General features: G+C 41.1%; 1 protein-coding gene across 1 annotated transcript in view; it reads right to left on the bottom strand.

The window, feature by feature from the left end:
• Positions 1-22327, bottom strand: part of LOC120943535 (palmitoleoyl-protein carboxylesterase notum2-like) — a 51263-nt gene extending 28936 nt beyond the window's left edge. The window contains exons 1-7 of the mRNA XM_040356895.1: positions 22221-22327; positions 19794-20172; positions 19664-19716; positions 18693-18788; positions 13212-13272; positions 3397-3455; positions 1074-1173 (exon numbers count right to left, since the gene is read on the bottom strand). Coding sequence (XP_040212829.1) covers positions 1074-1173; positions 3397-3455; positions 13212-13272; positions 18693-18788; positions 19664-19716; positions 19794-20104 — 680 coding nt within the window. The 5' untranslated portion in view covers positions 20105-20172; positions 22221-22327. The remainder of the gene's footprint in view (positions 1-1073; positions 1174-3396; positions 3456-13211; positions 13273-18692; positions 18789-19663; positions 19717-19793; positions 20173-22220) is intronic.
• Between the last annotated feature and the right edge of the window lie 3024 nt (positions 22328-25351).

Below are 25351 nucleotides of genomic sequence, written 5' to 3'. Positions count from 1 at the left end.
AAACACAAAACTACGTGTTTTTTCAGCTCTTTAGCGCCACCCTTTGGGCAACTCCTGCTAATGTTTTGTTTGGTGAGAATTGCTTCCGAGCATGCGTGTTTGTATTTTGGACTTCTGTCCACTGGACTTGTATACACACGCTCAGAAAATCCGACAACACACAATTGTTGGTAGACAATTTTAAAGCATGCTGTCCCACATTTGTCCACGGTTGTCCGCGGTTGGATTTTCCGACAACAGCCTGTCATCACACAATTCCCGTTGGATAATACGATCGTGTGTACGAGGCTTAGGTTATGTGTCTGAAGGTGAAGGAAATGGCAAAGAGCGGGCTCTGGTCAAGGATGCAGACAAAGACAGTGCTCTACTAAAGAAATGTTTGAAAGTAAGCAGTGACAGGTGAGGTGTAGCATGTTGCGTGAATACATAAGTGCACAGAGATTAGGAGACTTGTCTCCTACAAATGGAAGTTGGCATCAAAGGCACTTCTGGGACATATTTGTTTGAAATGTTATTTCCCTTGTCAAGAATAGTGAAATATTCTGGTTTACTTTAATAGGCCCCTTAATGGCAGCGCTACTCTGCCCCCCTGTTTGAATAGGTTACAGCAGCTCATAGAAGCATGACAGAGCACAAAACACACAGAAACAACAGGGAACCATTGAGAAGATCACAGGAGAGTAATGCTCCGTACACACGATCGGAATTTCCAATGGAAAAAGTTAGACTGACTTTTTCCATCGGAAATTCCGACCCTTGTGTATGCCCCATTGGAGTAATTCCATCGGAAATTCCGATGAATTCCATCTGAGTTTACATAGAGAACATGTTCTCTTTTCCTCCGATGGAATTCCATTGTGAATTTGGTCGGACAAAGGTCCGATCGTGTGTACAGAGCATGAGACGCCTGCCACTACCAGAGGTATTAAACCTGCCAATTTAACCAAAGCAATATTTGTGCAGATGGAGTGATACTTCCCTTCTCTATACGAGATGGAATGAGTAGAAACCTTTGCCACACTAGTGAATACGTTACATAATACATAAACATTTAACAGTTGAAGAAAACTTACCTGGAACCTGCCAGAATGACAGTTTTGGCCTGTTTTATGCCTCTTGGTACTAAATCTCGAATTACCTCCTGAATTATTAATGATCCCATGAATGAATAGTCTGGAAACCAGAAGGAAAACAAATCTGAAATGAAAATCTGTTGTGTACATGTTTTTATTTTTATGTTTATTCTTTTTTATTAGTAGTTTAACAGGCACAATATGACATATCGACAGATATGTAATAACATGTCAGTAAAGTACAAAAGGGTTAAAGGGACCTGATCATGTCAGTGCCCACATGTATGGGTAACGCATAGTAGAAATGCAAGAGTCAAGAGCCATCAGTCTATATAAGGAATATAAAACAGTCCTCAATTCCGTAATACAACCAAGATCAAACATTGTATAAAAACATGAATCTTAAAAGTAGAAGAGAGAGCAAAGCATATAGTTACCCATGAGGTATGTCATGTCCTATATAAATAATCCTATAAAAGGAGTAATGCTATAACTTAGTACAATAAACAGATCAACAGAGATAGTGTAATCAGGAGCAGCAAGAGAGAAGGAAGGCAAGATAGGGAAAAGATTGGTGTCTACAAAGACAACAGAAGGCATGTTTTTATTTTTAGAACATTTATGAAAATGTCTTTCATGTTTTTTACACTTACTGCTTTATATTTTCAATAGATTGAAATAGTTAGAGCTATAGGCCCAGATTCTCAAAAGAGATACGACGGCACATCTCCAGATACGCCGTTGTATCTCTGCGTAGCGCCGTTGTATCTATGCGACTGATTCTTAGGCCCCGTACACATGAGAGGATCGATCCGCTGAAATTTATCCGCGGACCGGTTTCAGCGGATAGATCCCCTGGTGTGTACGATCCAGCGGATATTTATCCGCGGATATTTTTCGAGCCGATGGATTTCCAGCGGATCAAAATTTCTTAACATGCTAATCAATCCGTCCGAATCCATCCCTCGCATGCGTCGTAATGATTCGACGCATGCGTGGAAGTCCTTATATCACAGCGTCGCGCACATCGCCGCGTCATCATCGCGGCGACGGCGCAACACGTCACCGCGGAGGGAATTCCGCGGGGATTTTGATCTCATGGTTAGTACAACCATGAGATCAAAATCCGCCAGAGGATTTATCCGCGGAAACGGACCTCCGGACCGTTTCCGGGGATCGATCCTCTCGTGTGTACTAGGCCTTAGAATCAGTTACGCATAGATATCCATTAGATCCGACAGGCGTAAGTCGATCTCCCCGTCGAGTATGCAAATTAGCAAACGTACGCGCGGCCGACGCAGTAAAGTTACGACGTTTACGTTAGGCTTTTCCCGGCGTAAATTTGCCCCTGGGTCTATGAGGTGCAGCCAATGTTAAGTATGGCCGTTCCCGCGTCGAAAATTTAAAAATTTACGTTGTTTGTGTAAGTCGTCCGTGAATGGGGCTGGACGTCATTTACGTTCACGTCGAAACCAATGACGTCCTTGCGACATCATTTGGAGCAATGCACACTGGGATATTTTAGGGACGGCGCATGCGCAGTTCGTTCGGCGCGGGGACGTGTTTCATTGAAATGAAACACGCCCCCTACCCGCCGAATTTGACTTCCGCCGGGTGATTTACGCTCAGCCGCCGCAACTTTACAGGCAAGTGCTTTGTGAATAAAGCACTTGCCTGAAAAACTTGCGGCGGCGTAATGTAAATGAGATACGTTACGCCCGCCCAATTTTGCGCCCATCTACGTGAATCTGGGCCATAATAGTACCTACAACAGTTTAGCCTATTGTCGCCTACAGACGATCGGACATGCCGACAACAAAACCGCAGATTTTTTTCCAATGGATGTTGGCTCAAACTTGTCTTGCATACACACTGTCACACAAATGTTGTCGGAAATTTAGAACGTCAAAAACGTGGTGACGTACAAGACGTACGACAGCCGAGAAAAATGAAGTTCAATAGGCAGTGCGGCTCTTCTGCTTGATTCCGAGCATGCATGGAATTTTGTGCGTTGGAATTGTGTACACACGATCGGAAATTTCGGACAACAAAACTTGTTGTTGGAGAATTTAAGAACCAGCTCTCAAATTTTTGTTGCAAAAAATGTGAGTGTAGCCTCAGATTGAATTAATTAAATCAAAAGTAAAATGTACCATCATCAAATTTTTGTTGTCGGAAATTCCGACAGCAAATGTCCGATGGAGCCTACACACGATCAGAATTTCCGACAACAAACTCCCATTGAAACATTTGTTGTCAGAAATTATGATCGTGTGTATGCAGCATTTCAGTGGTAATCTTGTTAAACAAACAATATTTATACCATTATTAGCTTTGGATATGTTTCCGCTCCAGACATCACTTGAGCAGTAGGGCACAAAACTGGAGAAAGAAAGGAAAATATCTATTAATAAATTAATAAAAGTATATACAGTGGGTAAAATAATTATTAGATCCCCTGCAGATTTTGTAAGTTTGCCTACTTACAAAGAAAATAATAGGTGTACCGGTATTTTAAATGATAGAGACAGAATACCAACCAAAAATCCAGAAAAAAAGACATGATACAAATGTTTATAAATTGAGTTGCAGTTCACTAGTAAAATAAAGTATTTGATCCCCAACCAAATCATGACTTGGTACTTGGTGGAGAAACCCTTGTTGGCAAGCACAGAGGTAAAATGTTTCTTGTACTTGGTGACCAGGTTTGCACATATCTCAGGAGGGATTTTGGTCCACTCTTCCTTACAGATCTTTTCTAAATCCTTAAAGCGGGGGTTCACCCAAAAAACAAGTATATAACATTACATTCAGTATACCGCAAACATGTACAGTATGCCGTTTTTTTGGGGGGGGGGGAGTGTACATACGGTTTTATCGCTATTTTCCTCCCGGCTTCCGGGTACTCATTCCCACGGGACTGGGCGTTCCTGTGCAGTGCCGCAATGTCATATGGGACTTCGCCAATATGATTGATATGCCTGAGAAAAACTCCCACTGGCGGATAAGGCGCGTCATGACTTTCCGAAAATAGCCGAACTGCGAGTCGGCTCTAAACGGTGCCTGCGCACCAACTAGGAGCCATGTAGAGCTGACTGCGCAGGCGACGTATAGGGCCGACTCGCAGTTTGGCTATTTTCGGAAAGTCATGACTCGCCTTATCCACCGGTGGGAGTTTTTCCTTGTCAAAAGTCTTTATTTGTGATTTGTCAAAGGAATTGTACAAACATTGTAGAATAAGAAAACATTACAATTAAGGAGAGAATTCTTTCGCATGTATGTTATCTTGAAGTTTTCCTATAACAATAACGATATGTCCTTGTTGAAAAAGTTTGTAACGATCTTACAATATAATATTTCCGTGGTGGGGTAACTCGAAGTGTAACTTAATGCCATACAATCTATATTAATATATCCACTCACAGATCTGCTTATCATGTACCACAGTGAAAGTTTCAACATTTGTTATCCATCAGAGGTATCTAAAGTAGAATATGTATCGTAATCCTAGTTGCGGTCCATAACGCAAGGACGAAAACAAAGACAGAAACAAAACAAAACAAAAAGAAAAAAAAAAAAAAGAAAAAAAAAAGGGGGGGGGGACAGGAGGGAGAGGATAATGCAAGGGAGTCTGCAGGACTAGGCCGGGAGACGACTTCATTCAGCAAGAAATGCAGCTATCGCTACAATGGCTGGGCTACCATGGCATCAAGACATCATTATTAAAAGTATTAGACATTGTATAGGTAATCCAAGGTTTCCATTCTTGTTCGAACTTGGTAATCGTGTCCGTGTCAATGGCCGACATTTTGGCATGAGTCATTGCTGTGTTTGTTCTGGTGTGAACTTCCTCCACTGACAAATTTGGGGATTTCCATGCTTTGGCAATTGTTTGCTTAGCGGCTGTGAAAAGTTGTCTTATAAGTTTGAATTGTGCATTTGTTATTTCAGTAGGTTTTAAATTGAGTAAAGCTATTTTGGGGTCTAGCGTAATATTCTTTCCCAGTAAAATGTTTGCTATTTGAAATATTTTCAGCCAAAATGTTTGCGCTTTCGGGCACGACCACCAGGTGTGATAATAAGTTCCTATGTTAGAGCATCCCCTAAAGCATAGGTCTGAGTAATTGCGTGTAAATTTAGCAATTCTAGCTGGCACCAAGTACCATCTAGAGAGCACTTTGTAATTTGTCTCTGACGCTATCACATTTGGGGATGCTGTTTTGGTATTATACCATATTTGGCTCCAGTCCGAGTCACTCAGTTCTGTGTTCAGATCCTCCTCCCATCGGCGGACATATAAAAGTTTCCCTTTGTTGGGTTGTGTAGTTATTTGGGAATAGATGGCAGATATCAGGCCTCTTGCATGAGGATCTTTTGTACAGATGGTTTCAAAGACTGACAGCTGAATTGGTAGGGCGGATGTGTCTGCCGGGGGTTGAAAGAAGTTTTTTATTTGCAGGCACCTGAAAAGTTCCTTTTGAGGGATACCATGTGATTCACATAATGTTGGGAAGGGAATAATGGAAGAAGAATTTAAAAATTTGTATTTTTGCGTGCAATCCCTTTTCACCCATTCTTTGAAAGTGCCTGGATAAACCCACGCTGGATAAAATGCAGGGTTCTTGAAAAATGAGAGTAATGGCGAGTGCGGGGATTGTAGACAGTGCTTGGATTTGATTTTGTCCCATAAGGATAGTGAATGTTTAAGAATGGGATTACTTACATATTTGCGTGATTTTGGGGAGATCCAGAGCATATTGGAAATTGAGATAGGGTCGCTTTCTAACGCTTCTATAGCCACCCACAGTGGTGATTCGTATTTTGCGTGGTACTTCACTAAATTTGCTAGTTGTGCTGCATAATAGTAATGTAAGAAGTTGGGATAACCCAGACCTCCGTCAACTTTGGGTAAATGTAGGGTTTGGGGTTTAATTCTTGGTTTGGAGGAGCCCCATATGAAGGATGAAACTCTTTTTTGGATTATTCTAAAATAATGAGCCGGTATGGGGATGGGAAGTACTCTAAAGAGGTAAAGTAGTTTTGGTAGGATTGTCATTTTGATGGCGTTTATTTTACCAAACCACGACAACGGGAGTTGGGCCCAAGATTTCATGAGATTTGTTATGTGTTTTAGGAGAGTGGGGTAGTTAAACGAAAATAGGTCAGATATTGCGGCTGTTAGGTGTATACCTAAATATGGGATGCTTTTTGTTTGCCATTCAAAAGGGAGACCTGACCTAGCGGCACTTAGTTCAATGGTGGACAGTGAAATATTTAAGGCTCTACATTTTTTGGGGTTTATTGCTAAACCTGTGAATGACGCGAACTGATTCAGGATAGGGATTAAGTTGGGGCCTGAGACCTGGGGCGACGAGAGGAAAAGGAGAATGTCATCTGCGTATAAACAAATCTTGTGTTTGATACCTCCCAGTTCTATACCAAGGATTGTAGATTCAGTTCTGATCCTTTGTGCGAGGGGTTCTACAAGGAGGGCAAACAATAATGGGGATAAAGGACATCCTTGTCTAGTACCTCTTTGTACTTTGAAAGCCTCTGATTTGTACCCCGCATATTTAACGTATGCTTTGGGGTTCTTATACAATTCCAGAATCCACTGTATGTAATTGGGTCCAAAACCCCATTTCCGCAAGTTAAATTCTAAATATGACCAAGAGACGGAGTCGAAAGCCTGCTTTAAATCTAAGGAGACAAAGCACGCGGGGATTCCTCTCTTTTTAGCGATGTGTGCAATTAAGTTTGCCCTCCTTATATTGTCCCCCGCCTGCCTATTGGGCATGAATCCTACCTGATCACGATGGATCAGTGTTCCAATAAATTTGTTTAGACGGCGCGCTAGTATTTTCCCTAACAATTTAATGTCAACGTTCAGCATAGATATTGGACGGTAATTTTCACTTAGGGTAGTGTCTGTGTGTGGCTTAGGGATCATGCAAATGGTGGCTGTGATACATTTGCCTATATGTCTCAGTTTACTGCTCCCTGCTAGCCAGGTTATTGATGTGCTAATGTCCCCTCACTATTTCTAAAGGTTAATTGATCTATTGTGTTGTGTGAAGGAGAGCTGGGTTTAAGTGGCTTGTGTTAATTATTCTGATTGCTTCATTGTGGTAATTATCTCTCTATATGCGGGGTCGAGCGGTCTGGTTGATGTATTCAGTACAGCTAGTGCTCAGCGTCATTGATGTCATTGTCTAAAGAAAATGTGTTTCAGCATCGGCCCCGTCGTGTCTACCTACTCATCTGTATGGAAGCCCCAGTGTGAGGGGGGCGGAGATTTGTCATTGTAACAGTTTGGAAATGACATATAAGCTGTGTGTTATAACATTAAAGTCTGTGTTGTTCAAGCAGTAAGCTGGTCTCATGTGTGGCTTTCTGGGCGATTCCAGGGATATCCCTCCTCGTGGAATATTGGGGTGATTTTCGTTATGGGAAGAAGGGAACGTTGACGGGGATATCATACCGATACCGTCACAGTGGCCATTAGTGAATCTTGCCTGAAGGATTTTTGCTTTATTAAGTCATTAAATGCTTCTGCCAACCTAGAGGAGATTAAATCCTTGAATGTTTTATAATATCTAGCTGGGAACCCGTCCGGGCCAGGCCGTTTATTCAATTTTAGATCATTGATGGCTTCTGCTACCTCTTCTTGTGATATTATCTCATCTAACTGTGATTTTTGAACTTCGTTTAAATGTGGTAATTTGATCTGTGAGTAAAAGGCTTCAGCCTCTAATTCGTTAAACGAGCTTGTTTCTGAATACAGTTTCTTTAAGTGCGCGCTAAATTTCTTCACTATCTTGCTTGGGTTACTGGAGGTATAGTTATTTGCGATTTTTAATCTTATAGGGTTATAGGTTTTGTTGATCGAGTTTAGCGCTCTAGCTAGGTATGTCCCCGATTTGTTGGCATTTTTATAGTATGTGTGCTTGGACCTAAGTAGGGTTTTGTCTGCAGATTCTGTGAGGAATAGGTCGTATTCTAATCTCGCTTTATCGAGCCGGGCTTTGGACTTGGGAGTGTGGTGCTGTTGGAAGGCCATGTATGCTAATTCGTGTTCTGTTTCAAGGTTTTTTGCTAGTTGTTTCCGTTTGCGCTTAAGGATTCCTAATTGTCTCTGTAGAATCCCTCTCAGTACCGGCTTGTGTGCTTCCCAGAGTGTAAGTGGGGAGATTTCTGGGGTTGCATTCAATTCTAGATACTCTTTGAAGTTACGTTCAATTTCTGAGCAGTATGTTGGGTGTTTAAGCAGTATCTCCGGGAGATACCAAGTTGGGTCATGATTCTTCGGAATCGTTGAAGCTACTGTGGTAAGTACTGCGTTGTGGTCTGACCAGGGGATGGGAATGATGCTGGATGCAATCACCTCCGGCAGCATTCCTGTAGTTAAAAATATGTGATCTATGCGGCTAGAGGATTGATGAGGTTTAGAGTAGTATGTATAATTGCGTTTTGTTGGGTTAGTTTCTCTCCAGGAGTCCACAAGGTTGTATTTGGCTAACAGATTGGAAAAATTCCATTTAGCTTGTTTGTTTTGGGGGGAATAGGGTGTTTTGTCTAGGAAAGGGAGGAGGACCTGATTGGAGTCTCCGCATACAAATAGGGCTCCCATCTTATGTGTATTGATTGTTTGGAAGAGGTGTGACATAAATGCCAGTGGGTTGACATTAGGTGCGTAATAGGACACGATGGTCACTGCCGAATCCATGATGTATCCAGTTAGAATTATGTAACGACCCTCTGGATCTTTAATTTCTGACGTCAATGTGAATGGTGCTGTTTTGTGGAATGCAATTAAGGTACCTCTCTTTTTGACAGAGGCAGAAGCCGAGTATACTTGCGGATAGGATGCGTTATAGTATTTTGGGGTAGCGGTAGGGGTGAAATGAGTTTCTTGTAAGCAGATTACGTGTGCTTTTTTGGACTGAAAATATCTGAATGCTTTTGTGCGCTTTTGTGGTAGGTTTAAACCTTGGACATTAAGGGACAGTATATTCCGGTGGGAGTTTTTCTTAGGCACGTCAATCATATGGGCGAAGTCCCAAATGACATTGCGCCTCTGTTTTTAATTGCATACAGTTAGACAGATCAATTTGGTTTAGTGCTTTTTTTTGGTTGGCAACCTTGAGCCTGGCTAATATGGAAACATTTTTTATATTCCATATATATATTTACTCGCATACTGCTTAACGCATCTCATTCAAAGTTCCAACTTCCCCCCTTTTTTACACATATACAGGGATGGAGGCCTATGGTTAGTGTCTATCATATGCCTCATTCAAAGTCCCAAACCCCCCCTTTTTGAAACACGTGGTAAAGAGTCTCCTTCAGAGACTCTTTACCTAGATCGGTGCCGCGGGGTGTCAGACTGACACCCTGCAACAACGATCACCGCGATGCGCGCCCCCGGGGCACGCAGCGGCTCAGTATCCCCAGGACGTCATATGACGTCCAGTCAGGATATTGAAACCACTTTGCCGACGTCATTTTGTAATAGGGCGGGCGGCAAGTGGTTAATTGCATCATTGTTTTTTTTTGGAACAACCAAAGGTATTGCTTGAATAATGTATAATAATTTTGGTAATATATCCATTTTCACTATATTAATCGATCCCAACCAGGAATACGTTATTTTGTTATATTTTTGAAGTAATTGTATAGCTTTTTGGATTGTCGCATTGTAATTCAAATCCTGTAAATTATTTAAATTACTTGGCATGTATTTTCCCAAATATTTAATTGCTTCTTTCTGCCATTTAAATGAGAAATCTTTTTGCAGAAGTATCTGTGTCTTTTCTGTTATTGATACATTTAACATTTCTGATTAATCGTAATTAACTTTAAAATTACTTAGTTCCCCGAATTGCTTAAATTATTGTATCAAATTTGGAATTATTATAATAGGGTTAGTAATATATATTAATAGGTCATCTGCATATACTACTGTTTTATATTCTTTACCTTTAATATTAATCCTTTGGATATTTTTATTTTCCCTTATTGCTATAATGAGATGTTCCATTACCACTATATATAATAATGGGGATAAGGGACATCCCTGTCGGGTACTGTTTGATATTTCTATATACTCAGATAACATACCATTTGTTCTTATTTTTGCCTTTGAGTTGGAATACAATGCGACAATCCTACCGAGCATTTTAGGGCTTATTCCTAATTGGACTAATGTCTCTTCTAAAAACCACCATCCCACCCTGTCAAACGCTTTCTCAGCGTCAATAGATAAAAGACATTCTGGGATATTAGCTTTCTGGGCATATTCTATCAATGTACATGTTTTTATGATGTTATCTCTAGTTTCTCTTCCCTTCGTGAAACCAGTTTGGTCTAAATTTATATGTCTAGGTAGGATAGGTGTCAGTCTATTAGAAATCATTTTTGAATACAATCCTATATCTATATTTGTAAGGGAAACTGTAATTATTACATAGTGTATGGTCTTTTCCGGCTTAGGGATTAATGTGATATGGGCTTCCATATTTTGTGGTGCGAAGGTTTGCGTTTTTGATATGGAATTATATGTCCTTCTTAGGATAGGTATAATTATATCTTGAAATACCTTATAAAATCTAGAAGTATAACCGTCTGGTCCTGCGCTTTTGCCCAGAACCAGTTCGGAAACAGCTTGTTGGATTTCTTCTGTTGATATTTATTTTTCCAGTATTTCTATATTTTCTTTAGAAAATGTAGGTAAAGCAGTTTCCTTAATATAATGACGAATTTCTTGCTCCCTTTTTTTCCTTTTCTTTATTTTCTTGTTGTATATTTATATTATAGAATTTAGAATAATATGTGTGGAAAGATTTAGATATTTCTATGGGATCATAAGTCAATTCCCCAGTTGTTTTTAGGATTTTTACTATGAAGGTCAGGGTTGTTGTTTTTTTATTGTTCTAGCTAATATTATAATTTTGTTTCCATATTGATACCACTGTACTCTATTTTTATCCCTCATCCAAATGGACTCTTCATCCAACATAAATTGTAATTCCATTATTTTTTCTTTAAAATTATTGGGCCAGATCCTCAAAAGGGATACGCCGGCGTAACTGCTGTTACGCCGTCGTATCCCTGTTTCTAACTATGGAACTGATCCACAGAATCAGTTTTCCATAGTTAGGCAGAAGATCCGGCATGTGTAAGGGACTTACACTGCCGGATCTTAGGATGCAGTACCGCAGCCGCCGCTGGGGGCATTTTGTGTCGAAATGCCGCCTCGGGTATGCAAATTAGCACTTACGGAGATTCACAAAGCTGTTCAGCTTCGTTTTTTCTCCGTAAGTTTTAGTTTGCAAACGCAAAATTAGGGCTGCTTTTACAAAGTGTAAACTGTTTACACCATGTAAAAGCAGACCCTTCTGTCCAGCGGCGCGATTTTTTTTTGTTTTGAATTTTTTTTTTTTCGCCGTATCTCTTTTTTTTCCCGACGCAACTTTATTGACCCGTCGCGATCCACAAAGCTCGGCGTAACGTAATTTCGCACTATGCACATCGGGAAAATGACATCACGAGCATGCGCAGTACGGCCGGCGCGGGAGCGCGCCTAATTTAAATGGGAATCGCCCCCATTTGAATAGGAACGCCTTGCGCCGGCGGAATTTAAGTTACACAGCCGAAAATTTCTAGGTAAGTGCTTTGTGGATCGGGCACTTAGGTAGAAATTTTAAGGCAGTGTAACTTAAATGGAAAATTTTACGTTACGCCGCGTCTTTGTGGATCTGGCCCATTATTTCCAATTAATTGGAATTTTGTTTATGTATATTTTCTAATTTTGAAATTTCCCCCATTAATTGAGCTATTCTCAGTTTTTTTTCCTTTTTTTATCTTGATCTATGTTTGATGAATAGTCCCCACAGCACACATTTTAGTGTTTCTCATTGCATGGGAATTGAGGTATCATCTGTTTTATGGATTTGCAAAAATTCACTTATTGCTTGTCGAATGTCCTTTTCACATTCTTTATTTTTGATCAAATTGTCATTTAATCGCCACATTCCTACAGGCTTTTCTATTCAATTATCCCAAGTTCTAGATATATCGGGGCATGATCTGACCAGGTAAAAATTTCTATATCTGTTAATGGAGTCATCATCAGACCGGATTGATTAATAAAGAAATAATCTATTTCTATTATATGAATTATATATATTTGAATAAGAATAGTTTTTTTTTGGTCTGATGTTGAGCCCTCCATATGTCTATCATTTGATATTTTCCCAGTAATTCTTTAAATTCTTTTAACTGACTGTTTTTTCTATAGGAATGAGTACTTGTAGTTTCTATTTTTGCATCCATTATGAAATTAAAATCTCCACCCATAATTATTGTTCCTTCCACTTTCTCCATTTCCACAACAATTTGGAAACCGTTTTTCACTAAAGTTCACTGACCACTGAGTAGCAATTCCCTGTTCTCGTTTTTGAATCTGGTACACCACCCCAATTGTCAGTAAGGGTCCTTTCACATGGGCAGTGTGCCCGGCGGACTCGGCTTTGCTCCGCTGATCCCCACTGAGCAGGCGGATGACAGGTCTGTATCTGCTGACTGTGCTGAGATGGACCTGTCAGAGTCTTGCTCTCCTCTATGGGAAGATCGGATGAAAACTGACCACCTGTCCGTTTTAAACCGATCCCATCTGATCGGCCAGACGAATAGAAAATAGGGTTTCCATTCATCTGGATTTCATGGACTGGATTGGATCGGATAGCAGCGGGTATCAGCGGACATGTCACTCAGACATCCACCGCTCCATGGGAAAGAATGGAGGCTCCAATCAGGCCTGGAAAGCCTGTGTGAAAGGGGCCTTTAGCGGGGACAGACTATAGTGGGAAAAAACAATGCCCTATCGTTGGTGTCATTGGGAGAAATTTTGCCCCATCGTTGGTGTCACTGGAAGTAAATTGAGCCCCATTGCTGGTTTTAGAGCCAAATAAAAGCAAGCAAAGGGCTGCATCTGACCCCAGGCCACAGATTGGAGACCACTGGTTTAAATGCATTGGTGATATTCAGGGATAGTTGTTCATGCATTTTTGTTTTTAGAAGACATTCACAGCAGTGCTGGACAATTCTTTATACTTATCACAATAATAGTAGACATACACAGCATTTAGATTCCACCAGTGAGGATTCTCATCTTGCCTGGACGAGAGAATTCCTGTGCCTGTCAAAAACAATGATTGAAATGTATATAACTTAAATTGCATTTCTTTGGTCAGAGGTGTGTTAAAGTAATATATATATATATATATATATATATATATATATATATATATATATATATATATATATATATATCACATCAGAGGGCCTCAGAACAATTTGCAGACCGTATGTATAAATCCAACTTTTCAGATGTTGTGATTATAGAAATAGATCTTTTTTCTTTTTTTTTTTTCTATGACAGCAAAAATATAAACTGTTATGAGTTTTTCCCAAGAGAAAAAAAAACGATGTTGCTGTTTTTATTTATTTACATATTTAAAAAAAAGTTTTATTGATTCATGGGTTGTGTATCATATATTTTAACATGTAATTGCTGAATGTAGCTGCTTAAGGCCCCTTTCAGACGTCCGCTCCGCCTGTCCGTTATTACAAGTCCGTTAACGGACTTGTAATACATCCCTATGAGATCGCGTCCGTTAGCGGATGGAGCATCCGCTAACGTCCGCGTCCGTCGGGATCCGGTTTTCGGATGGAAGAAAACCCTATTTTTCTTCCGTCCGGCGGAACGGAACTGATGCAGACGGACAGCCGGTCCGTCTGCATCCGGTTCCCCATAGGGCAGAGCGGAGCTGAGACAGGGCGGTCTCTGCACTGTGTGCGGGGACTGCCCTATCCCCTGACAGCTCAGCGGGGATCCCCGCTGAGCCGACGGAGACACACGGAGCGGACCCAGAAACGGTCCGCTCCGTGTGAAGGAGCCCTAAAGCATACAAAACAATAAAAAATAAATAAAAGCATACAAAAAATAAACAATCGTAATAGGCTTTGAAACTCTGGAGCAGTGTTTCTCAACTCCAGTCCTCGAGGCACCCCAACAGGTCATGTTTTCAGGATTTCCTTTAGATGAAATGACTGTGGTAATTACCAAGGCAGTGAAACTGATCAAATCACCTGTGCAAAATGATGGAAAGCCTGAAAACATGACCTGTTGGGGCGCCTCGAGGACTGGAGTTGAGAAACACTGCTCTGGAGGCCATCTCTCCCTGTTGAGAAGTCTAATCAAAATACTTCATTATATTAAAATTACCAAGAGGGACGTTGTATTGTACATATTGGTGAAGGGAACAAACTCCAAGGTGGCCTTATCCTAGACTATGGTGTTTTTCTAAATATGTACTGTACTGTAAATACAAACTGCTTGCGAAAGAAGGGATGTAATTATTACCTCACCAGCAAATGGTGCCTGAGATCCTCACTGTCTTCAAGAGCTATGGTTGCCAAAAAATCTTTTGCATCCAACACACTTTTGTTGGATGCTTCATCCCCCAATCAATGCTGTCCTCTAACACAGGATACAGTATTGCCGTAGGGGCTGGCAAATGGAATCTCAGCAAATATCAGGGGACCAAAATATCTGCCACATCTGAAAGTGCCGGATGCAGAAGATACTTTAACTCTATAAGAAGATACTGTAACTTTTTAAGACAGCTAAAATCTGAGGCACTGCCCACTGAAGAAGTAGTGTAACTAGTATGGCTCTTTTTTCTGACAGTGATGCTTCGATCAAGTAAATATGAATCATTGCATAATAATATTTTGAATTTTTTAGCGAGGAGTTTAAGCTTTAGACTTAATTTTACATATATTTCAAAAAGTGCTTAGCAGCATTAAAAAACATTGGCCCGGATTCACAAAGCACTTGTGCCGACGTATCTCGAGATACGCCCCGTAAGTGCAGATATGCACCGTCATATCTGTTCGCCGTGCCCACAAAACTAAGATACGCCTGAAAATAGGCTTCATCCGACCGACGTAACTTGCCTATGCCGGCGTATAGTGGGCGCATATTTACGCTGGACGTATTTGGCGCTCCCATTGATTTTCTATTCACATATGCAAATGAGGGAGATACGCCGATTCACGAATGTACGTACGTCCGACGCAGTGCGTGTAAAGTCATATGTCCGGCTTATAGTTATGCCCCATAAAGGAGGTGTTACTCAGCAGCATCCATGCAAAGGGCTGCAACAGGGAACACAAGCCGACGTATTTTACATAGTTTACGTAGGACGTGAATATGACTAGGCGTAGGTTACGTTCACACCATAGGCAGTGATCCAACGTATCTTAGGCAGTTTTTCCTACGTGATTGTGAGCATGCGCACTGAGATGTGCCCACGGGATGGCGCATGCGCAGTTGGTGATACGTATCTGTCTGGCGCTCGGCCCATCATTTGCATGGGGTCACGCCTCATTAGCATGGCTCATGCCCACTTCCACTTACGCCGACTTACGCCAGAGAAACCCAGCGCAGATTTGGGAGGAAGTGCTTTGTGAACTCAGTGCTTGCCTCTCTGCGCTGCGTCGGCGTAGCGTAAAGGAGATACGCTACGGCGGCTTAAATTTGCGCCAGTGTCTGTGAATCCGGGCCAATGTGTTTCACACATCCTCACAGCTCAATACATTAATGTGTATCTTCCATTGTGCCTTACACAAAGAAGACACATTGACAGAAGCAGTCAGCAGATTTTGGCTGTTAAAGTTAGACAACCAAAAATATATATATATATTTAACACATTTAAAGAAGAATATTATAACCTATTTAAAGTGGTTGTAAACCCGCATGTTTTTTCACCTTAATGCATCCTGTGCATTAAAGTGAAAAAACTTCTGACACTGACCGACCCCCTAGCCCACCCAGTTTTACTCACCTCAGCCAGTTTGTTCCCTCGGCGGAGACGTGCTGTACCTCTCTGCCCATTGTCTTGGCTCTTAATTTGGATGGATTGATAGCAGCACAGCCATTAGCTCCCGCTGCTGTCAATCAAATCCAATGACGCAAGCGCCTGGAGGCGGGGGCCGACTCCGGCATTCTGTGTCTATGGATGAAAATGCGGAACTCTGGAGCGCACCCGCACAGTAACCCCCTGGGAGAGAGCTTCTCCTAGGGGGTTTACCGATGCCAGGAGGAGCCGCGAGTACTGCCGGGGGACCCCACAAGACGATGATCGGGCCACACTGTGCAAAACGAACTGCACAGTGGAGGTAACTATGATATGTTTGTTATTTAAAAAAAAAAAAAAAAGGTTTACAAACCCTTTAAGCAAAAAAAATATTTTTCACATTTTTGTCAATTTGTTAGTCTATAAAAAAACTGAATGGGATATTTAATAAAACAACTACCAAACAAAAGCTGTCTATGTCTTTAAAAACAGCTGAAACAATTTTCAGGTAGGCACATTAGTCAGTGATTATATAGTTATAGATATGGTGGTATATACACATACAAATAAATTGGCGCAGCGTATGTGAGATACGCTACGCCGCTGTAACTTACATTAGGCCGGTTCGAATCCCCAAAGAATTTGCGCCGTAAGTTACGGCAGCGTAGTGTATCTCAAGCGGCGTAACGGCGCGTAATTCAAATCGGCAATTAGGGGACTGTTTCATTTAAATGAAGCGCGTCCCCGCGCCGAATGAACTGCGCATGTGCCGTCCCTAAATTTCCCGCCGTGCATTGCGCGAAATGACGTCGCAAGGACGTCATTTTTTAAACTTAGACGTGACTTACATTCATCCCGATTCACGGACGACTTATGCAAAAAAAAGAAAAAATGTAATTTAGACGCGGGAACGACGGCCATACTTAAAATGGCAAATCTAACTATACGCCGCAAAAAAGCAGCTTTAACTATATGCCGGAAAAAGCCGACTAGAGACGACGTAAGAAAATGCGACGGCTGCGCGTACGTTCGTGGATCGGCGGAAATAGCTAATTTGCATACCCGACGCGGAAAACTACGTGAATGCCACCCAGCGGACGCCGAAGTATTGCATCTTAGATCCGAAGGCGTACGAAGACGTACACCTGTCGGATCTAACCCAGAAGCCGTCGTATCTTGTTTTGAGGATTCAAAACAACGATACGACGCTGGAAATTTGAAAGTACGCCGGCGTATCAGTACATACACCGGCGTACTCGCTCTGTGGATCTGGCCCTTGGTAACTGAACCATATGGATGCTGCTAAACTTGGCCTGGACATCTAGGCATCAATGACCCTGGTCACAAAAGGGTAAATGAGATTGACCCAAAAACATTGTAATTTTCCTTAAAGTGTTACTAAACCCAGGACACTGCATTCACTATATCTGGTCTCCCACAGTACACAGAACATGGAAATACAATTTTTTTAGTAAATATAAACTGCTAATCTCATCAGCAGTATATAGCAGTCTTGTGACTTCTATCAGTGTCTGGCCGAGCACTGGTTAAAGCTTGTAGATGGAGTTCTCATTCTTCTCTGACCGTCTTATGAGGGTGTATGACCCTTGGCTTTCTGTCTGGATAGTGCTAATTGGCCCTGTGCTGATCACATGCACCCTCCTTCCCAAAAAATCTCTCTAGCAATGCACACCAAACTGAGCATGTGCAGAGTGCCACCTAAGCTCTGTTCTATCAGCAGATGAATTGGGCACAGTAAAAGAAGGAGAAAATCAGGGAAGACAGGATCAAATAACATTTTTATACATTGCAAAGCATTAACCCCTTAGATTCCACAGTGAGCATAATGCCGCGTACACACGGTCGTAATTTCCCGACAAGAAAAGTTTGATGTGAGCTTTTGGTCGGAAATTGTGTAGGCCCCATCTGACTTTTTCTGTCAGAATTTCCGACAGCAAAATTTTGAGAGCCAGTTCTCAAATTTTCCGACTGGAAAAGTTCTTGTCGGAAATTCCGATCGTCTGTATGCAATTCCGACGCGTAAAAAAACACGCATGCTCGGAATCAATTTGACGCATGCTCGGAATCATTGAACTTCATTTTTCTCGGCTTGTTGTAGTGTTGTACATCAACGCGTTCTTGACAGTCGGAATTTTGTGCGACCGTATGTATGCAACACAAGTTTGAGCCAATATTCAGTCGGAAAAAAATCCACGTTTTTCTTGTCGGAATTTCCGATCGTGTATACGCGGCATAACAAGCATGTTTTACCATATATACAGACTGATTTTACTGTTGTGGGGTTAGTAACACTTTAAAGTAGTTGTAAAGGGTGTTTTTTTTTACCTTCATGCATTCTATGCATTAATTTAAAAAACTTCAGTGTGCAGCTCCCCTCTCAGCCCCCCCAATACTTGTTTAAGCCCGAACTCGATCCAGCAATGTGCACATAAGCCAAGGCTCTCCCGGGTCTCTATCTCCTCATTGGCTGGCATGGTGTCAATCACAGCCAGTGAGGCAGGGTGAGCAATAGAACAATGCTAAAAATTTTAATAATTAAGGCAAGCAACTACTTTTATAATACTGATTAATAAATCAATTAATTAGTTACAAAAAAAATGTGTTTTACATTTTAGTTGGTGTAATCAAAGAACAATGACTAACATACACTTTAAACAGCCAATGGTAACTTACCTTTTCTGGTCTTTGGCCAGTTTGAGGAACTCATTAACCGTTTGGCACTTTTATATCTGATATCACAAGTCTCTCTACTGTAACAACACCATCCCCCTGTTTATGGAGAAAGTGGAAGATCATTTTAATGCAATATAAGATAATGCAATATTCAAAACTCTTAAGGGGCAGACGCCATGTTTTGGGGTCCTTCGCCTCGTGGCCCTCCTGGCGCGAGGTATGTGTTGCATGATTTCCAGCCCCGGGACCACATTGGCCCGAGGCTGCATCTCTGCTAGTAGGCCCAGTTATGCTGGCTGGGGTCTATGAATCAAGGGGGATCCTAAGCTGTTCATCTGTGAAGGAAGCTACACTTAATGAAGGAAACTGGGGGGAGGACCTGCCCTGGAGGAGACCAAGCGGAAGGCTTATGTCTCGGGATAAGCCTGGTGACTTTATTAAGGTTGTCCTACAGTTCGCTGGGTCGGCTTAAAGGCTCTTTAACTGTACGGCTAGAAGTTCGGGTGATACATCCTATGGCAGATGATTCTGGACTGTTCAATTTGTTCTCTAGCAGTCTGTGGCAGAGACTGTTATCGAACTGGTTCATGCTTCATTCCGGCTGCTAGGCCAGGTGAGAGGGGTCTTTCTGGGTGAGCAATACCCACTCAATTACTTTGAAGTTTAGGGGTTTTTCCCAAGTGATCTGTACCGTGTACCTGAACCTGCCCTTCCCCTTCAACCTTCTACCTTCTTCACAAGTTTTCAGCAAAAGAATAAAACCTGACAATTGGAGGTTTTACATCTTGTGGGGACATTGGAATTATTTCAGACTTTCTTCCCCTAGACAATAAGTGTTGAGGTAACATTCAGGCCCAAAACTAGCCAGCAGCTCCTACGGGGGTAGTGCTACACATTATTGTATTTGTTTTATAGTTACACAATTTTTTTTCCAGTCTGCGGAATCCTGCACTTTCCCTTTCCATAAGTACCTTCCAAAAATATAATCCAACGCTTGTTTGCTTTGGCTTCTCGTATGTAGTACCTACAAATAATGAAAAGACAGCCATAAGAATCATGTAGTTGTGCTGTCTTGCATAAATGGTCTCTAGATAGTCTTACCCTGCTGTTGTGCCATCATTACAAGTCACATGTGTATTCTTCAGAAGATGGAGCTTCATATCCTCAGGGGATTTGTGCTCACGTGGAGATGACAGCATAGGGCCTCTTGTTGAAAGCATTGGATGTTCCAGTATAGAAATGTTAGATGAAGTTATTGCTTGAATGGGCAAGGGGAAATCCTCAATGCCTTGGTGAGAAATTCCTTTATCTTGAGATATAGTCTTTATCATTTTATTGGTCCGTGTCCTCTGAGACTTGACTTGATATAGGAATAGGAATAGTAAAATCACAAAGGAATCTGTGAGCTTCATAGCTGTTTGTACTTGACCTTATATCAATCTCTTTCCTCAAGGAGTTCAACATATATTGGCAATCACCCCTGTTAAGAAAGTTGTGTTTTCAGAAGTTCTATTGGGTTTATTAATAAATATGACATCAAATATCTGAAGTGATTTCACTTATTGTGTTGCATAGTTGAGTGTTTCTTTGTATAATTAGGCACCGTGTGGCTTAAAGACCAACTACTATACCGAAAAATATAGTATTTTAAAAAACTGCTTGCTGTTAAAATATTTATTGAAATTTTTAAATTATTTTGTTATTTCACATAACTGTATTAATATTCTATAGAAAAATATACAGATAAGCAAGATAGAACATGCAGAATATTACTGATACGTGCATAAAAAAATTATATTTTTCTTAATTATGCCCTAATGGGCAATTTTTCTTATTACAGATTTTGAATGGCTTAGTGTTGCCATAATCTTGTTTACTCAACCTAGTTATTGCAAGAAACACATGACGATGAAATGTTTACATGAAGTCTCCTATTAACCGGTTCCCAACCGGCTCACGCAGATTTACTGCGGTGCAATGGCTCTCCTGGGTGAAATACCGTATATATACAGGTTTCCCATTAAGAGCCACCAGAGGGTCGCATGCACGAGTGCCAGCACGGGGATTTGTGTGTGTAAACACACAAATCCCTGTGCTGTCAGAGGAGAGGAGACGTGTTGTTTGTTTCCAGTAAGTAGGAACAGCAAAATGTCTCCTCTCCTACTCAGTCCTATCCCCATACAGTTAGAACACAGTGAGAGAGCACACAGTTAACCCCTTGATCGCCCCCTAGTATTAACCCATTCCCTGCCAGTGACATTTACACTGTAATCAGTGCATATTTATAGCACTAATCGCTGTATAAATGACAATGGTCCCAAAAATGGGTCAAAAGTGTCCGATCTGTCCATCGCAATGTCGCAGTACCACAAAAAATTGCAGATCACTGCCATTACTAGTAAAAAATAAAAATAATAAAAATGCCATAAATCTTTCCCATAGTTTGTAGACGCTGTAACTTTTGGACAAACCAATCAATATATGCTTATTGTGATTTTACTAAAAATATGTAGAAGAATATATATTGGCCTAAACTGTTGAAGAAATGTGTTTCTGAAAAAGAAAAATAATAATTTGGGGATATTTATTATAGCAAAAAGTAAAAAATATTGTATTTTTTTTTTAAATTGTCGCTCTTTTTTAGTTTATAGCACAAAAAATTAAAACGGCAAAGGTGATCAAATACCACCAAAAGAAAGCTCTATTTGTGGGAACAAAAGGACGCAAATTTTGTTTGGGTACAGCATCGCACGACCGCACATTTATCAGTTAAAGCGACGCAGTGCCAAATTGTAAAAAGTGGTCAGGAAGGGGGTAAAATCTTCCAGGGCTGAAGTGTTAATGATTTATGAGCTACATAATTTTATTGGTATGCTTTTATGTTGTTCTTGGCAGCCTTTTACCATGAACTCAATACCATTTTGTATGTACCACATCCTAAATAAAAATAATCCCATAAGCATGAAGTCAAGTAATGTTAACTTAATTTGTTTTCCTCAAATATTGATATCCAGCAAACGTTTTCTACTATGTTTTCATGTTCCACATTCTATGCTGAAAAAGATTGTGGACCTCTGATGTACTGAATATTAAAATATTTTATTCAGTGTCATTCAATATACTCAAGATTCCTCAAAAACTCAAAAACATTATTTAGATGGTGGTTAGAGTAACATACGTGTTCTTATTTCTTTTGTTTGGTCATTAAAAACATTTGATTTTAAATATGTAATTTGTTTTACGACCATTATATCTATAAAAGTTATAAAAGTTAATTTGAGAAATTACCAAAAATATTTTAAACACCTGTATAGATCAAATTAAAATGTATGCAAACCCATTGGTACCTGCCATGAAAGTTGACAGCTTCCTTACATGGGAGAAGAAATAAGGCATGTATTTTAAAATACTGATCCCCGATAAATCACATTCATTTAAATAACGTATCTTCTGATCTCAAATGTTTACATTCTGTAATGTATGTTTAGTGTTCCTTTAAGATCTTACCAAAAAGCTGAATGGACTTACCTCTGTTTGTGGATAAGCCACCACAGTTGAGTGTGAGAGCTCTGAGGACAGACCTGTCAGACAGTAGTCTAACTCCGAAAGAAAACACTTCCTCTGTAGATGTGGTACACATATACTGTATTTTGGATGGCAGCTGGATGACTCATTGATCTGTAAAGGGGATTACAAGCCTAGTCCCCTCACATCCCTGAAATGCAGGACATCCACAGACATCAAAGAGACATGCCTTGCCAAGGTTAAACTGCTTAACACCATCATTGCTGTGGAACAAAGAATGCACAGGAGTTTCCCCCAAAGACTGAACATGTTTGTTGCCATTTAACAGGAAGTAAAAGTTGCATAACTAGAGCTTTGCTTCTAATTATTTAATATTAAAATTGTATGAAAGCAGACATGGCAAATCAGATAAATTAACTCAGTTAAGTATTATATCCAAACATGGTTTAAAGGGATAAATAAAGTTAAAAATATTGTGATTTTACAACCAGGATTAATTATTAAAGCAAACCTGTGGGCTTGCCTTATATTCCTTGGATTAAGCGCCCCATGTTTCCCCAAATCCCCAAATCCTCTGTTCTGTGAGTATCAGGGATGAGCGAATCTGCCTGGGTTTGATGAGTGGGTGACAATATCTAGGTATCTGGTCCGTGCTGTGATCAAAACTTGATCAAAATGCTAAATATACAAAATGCACAAAAACATAAAACCATACTGTAGGTGTATGCAGCGCCAGGTAATTTACAGTGCATCTAAGTTGACACCAAACAATACTTAACGCCCTTTTCGGTTCCAGCATGAGAGGAGAGCATCTACCATGAGTACACAAGCACTACACTGACATTAGATCACATAGGCACACATTTAACCCCCTGATCACCCCCCAGTTAATCCTTTCATTCCCTGTCACAGTGTCACCAGGTACAGTGTACAGATTTTTTACTGATCATTGTATTAGTGTCACTTGTGACGCTAAATAGCATTAGCGGCAGTTAGTGGCAGTCCAAGATATATTCAGGGTACCCACCACATATTCCCTAATAAAGGCTTAACCCCCTGATCACCCCCCCCCCCCCCAGCTAACCTTTTCACTCCCTGTCAGGCCGGGTACTAACGAGCAAACATGTACGATGAAACCGGTCCGTCGGACCGTTTTCACCGTACATGTCTGCCAGAGGGCTTCTGTACGATGGCTGTACTAACCATCGTACAGAAGTCCGCGCGTAAACAATACGCGGGGCGTGTCCGCGTCGTCGCCGTAGGCGGGCCTGCCATTTAATGGCTTCCACGCATGCGTCGAAGTCATTCGACGCATGCGAGGGACGGCGGGCGCTCGGACATGTACGGTAGGTCTGTACTGACGACCGTACATGTCCGAGCGGGCAGGATTCCAGCGGACGGTTTTAAAACACGTCCAGGAATATTTGTCTGCTGGGAAAAGGCCCGGCGGGCAAATGTTTGCTGGAATTCGGCCCGCTCGCGCCTACACACGACCGAACATGTATGCTGAAACTGGTCCGTGGACCAGTTTCAGCATACATGTTTGGTCGTGTGTACGGGGCCTCACAGTGTCATTAGTACAGTGTACAGATTTTTTTTCTAATCACTGTATTAGTGTCACGGGTGACGCTTGTTAGCTAGTTAGCGCCAGCATCAGTCTTATATAGCATCCATCGGGGTCCCGCCACATATTCCCTAATAATGTTTTAACCCCCTATTTAACCCTTTCACTTCCGGTCACATTGTCATTAGTACAGTGTACAGATCTTTTATTCTGATCACTGTATTAGTGTCACGGGTGATGCCAGTTAGCGTCAACGTCAGTTAGCGTCAATCCCAGACAGCCTCAGATTTTAACCCTTTGATTGCCAGTAACACTAAAGCCTCGTACACACGATCATTCCATCCGATGAGAATGGTCCGAAGGACCGTTGTCATTGGTTAACCGATGAAGCTGACTGATGGTCTGTCGTGCCTACACACCATCGGTTAATTAACCGATCGTGTCAGAACGCGGTGACGTAAAACATAACGACGTGCTGAAAAAACAAAGTTCAATGCTTCCAAGCATGCGTCGACTTGATTCTGAGCATGCACAGGTTTTTAACCGATGCTTTTGCATACTAACGATCGGTTTTGACCTATCGGTTAGGCGTCCATTGGTTCAATTTCTAAAGCAAGTTCTAATTTTTTGGACCGAAGGTTAAATAATCTATGGGGCCTACACACGATCGGTTTGGACTGATGAAAATGGTCCTTCAGACCGTTGTCCTCTGGCGATCCTATCGTGTGTACAAGGCCTAACACACACTCTACACACCTCCATTACTAGTATAGTGGCTGAATGGATCAATATCTTTGATCTGATCAGAACTGTAGTACCAACCCCAATAGTATAGTGTTCACAAATACACAGTGTTAGCAGGATTAGCCCCGACACCTGCCAGCACCTGCGTTAAGCCCCTCCGCCTGCCCCCTAAACAAGTGCAGAATAAGTAGATCACTGACCCTTCCTATACACAGTACACAAAACCGCAGCGTTAGCAGAGTCACGCCTGATCCCTGCTAGCACTAGCAGTCAAATTGTCAATGGAAAGGTACTCTAGTAGTAGAGTAAGTGTAAAAAAAAAAAGGGCACACTTTTACATAGGGTCTTGAAAGATGTTAGATGGCTATCGCATTTTGAGAGACCCTAACCTGGAACCTTTCTAGTTACAATGAAAAATGTGTAAAAAAAAACATAAAAATTTAAAAAAGCCAAAAATGCTTGTTGTTTTATTGTTCTTACTGTTTTACTGTATTTTATGCTATACTGTAATGTTTTATTGAACAAAAATGTAATGTTTTATTGTTAACCATTGTTTGCTTTGCAGTTATGCCATTCTAATGTTTTACGGTACTGTTACTGTGTTTTATTGTTAACCATTGTTTGTTTTGCAGGTACGCCATTCAGCTGCAGCACTGATTTGTTTATTTTGACAACAACAGGGTTTGCTCTCACAATACGTAAAATCAGTGACTCCATTGCTGTAGGAGGGGTTTTTCAGCACCACAGTTAAAAAAAAAGAGAATAAATGGTGAAGCATAGGGGCTGGGTGGACAGAGGGAGGATTGCCCCTGTGCTTTGTCATATA

This window comes from Rana temporaria, chromosome 6, assembly GCF_905171775.1.
Source record: "Rana temporaria chromosome 6, aRanTem1.1, whole genome shotgun sequence".
Taxonomy (NCBI): Eukaryota; Metazoa; Chordata; class Amphibia; order Anura; family Ranidae; genus Rana; species Rana temporaria.
This window is presented reverse-complemented; position numbering and strand designations above follow the sequence as displayed.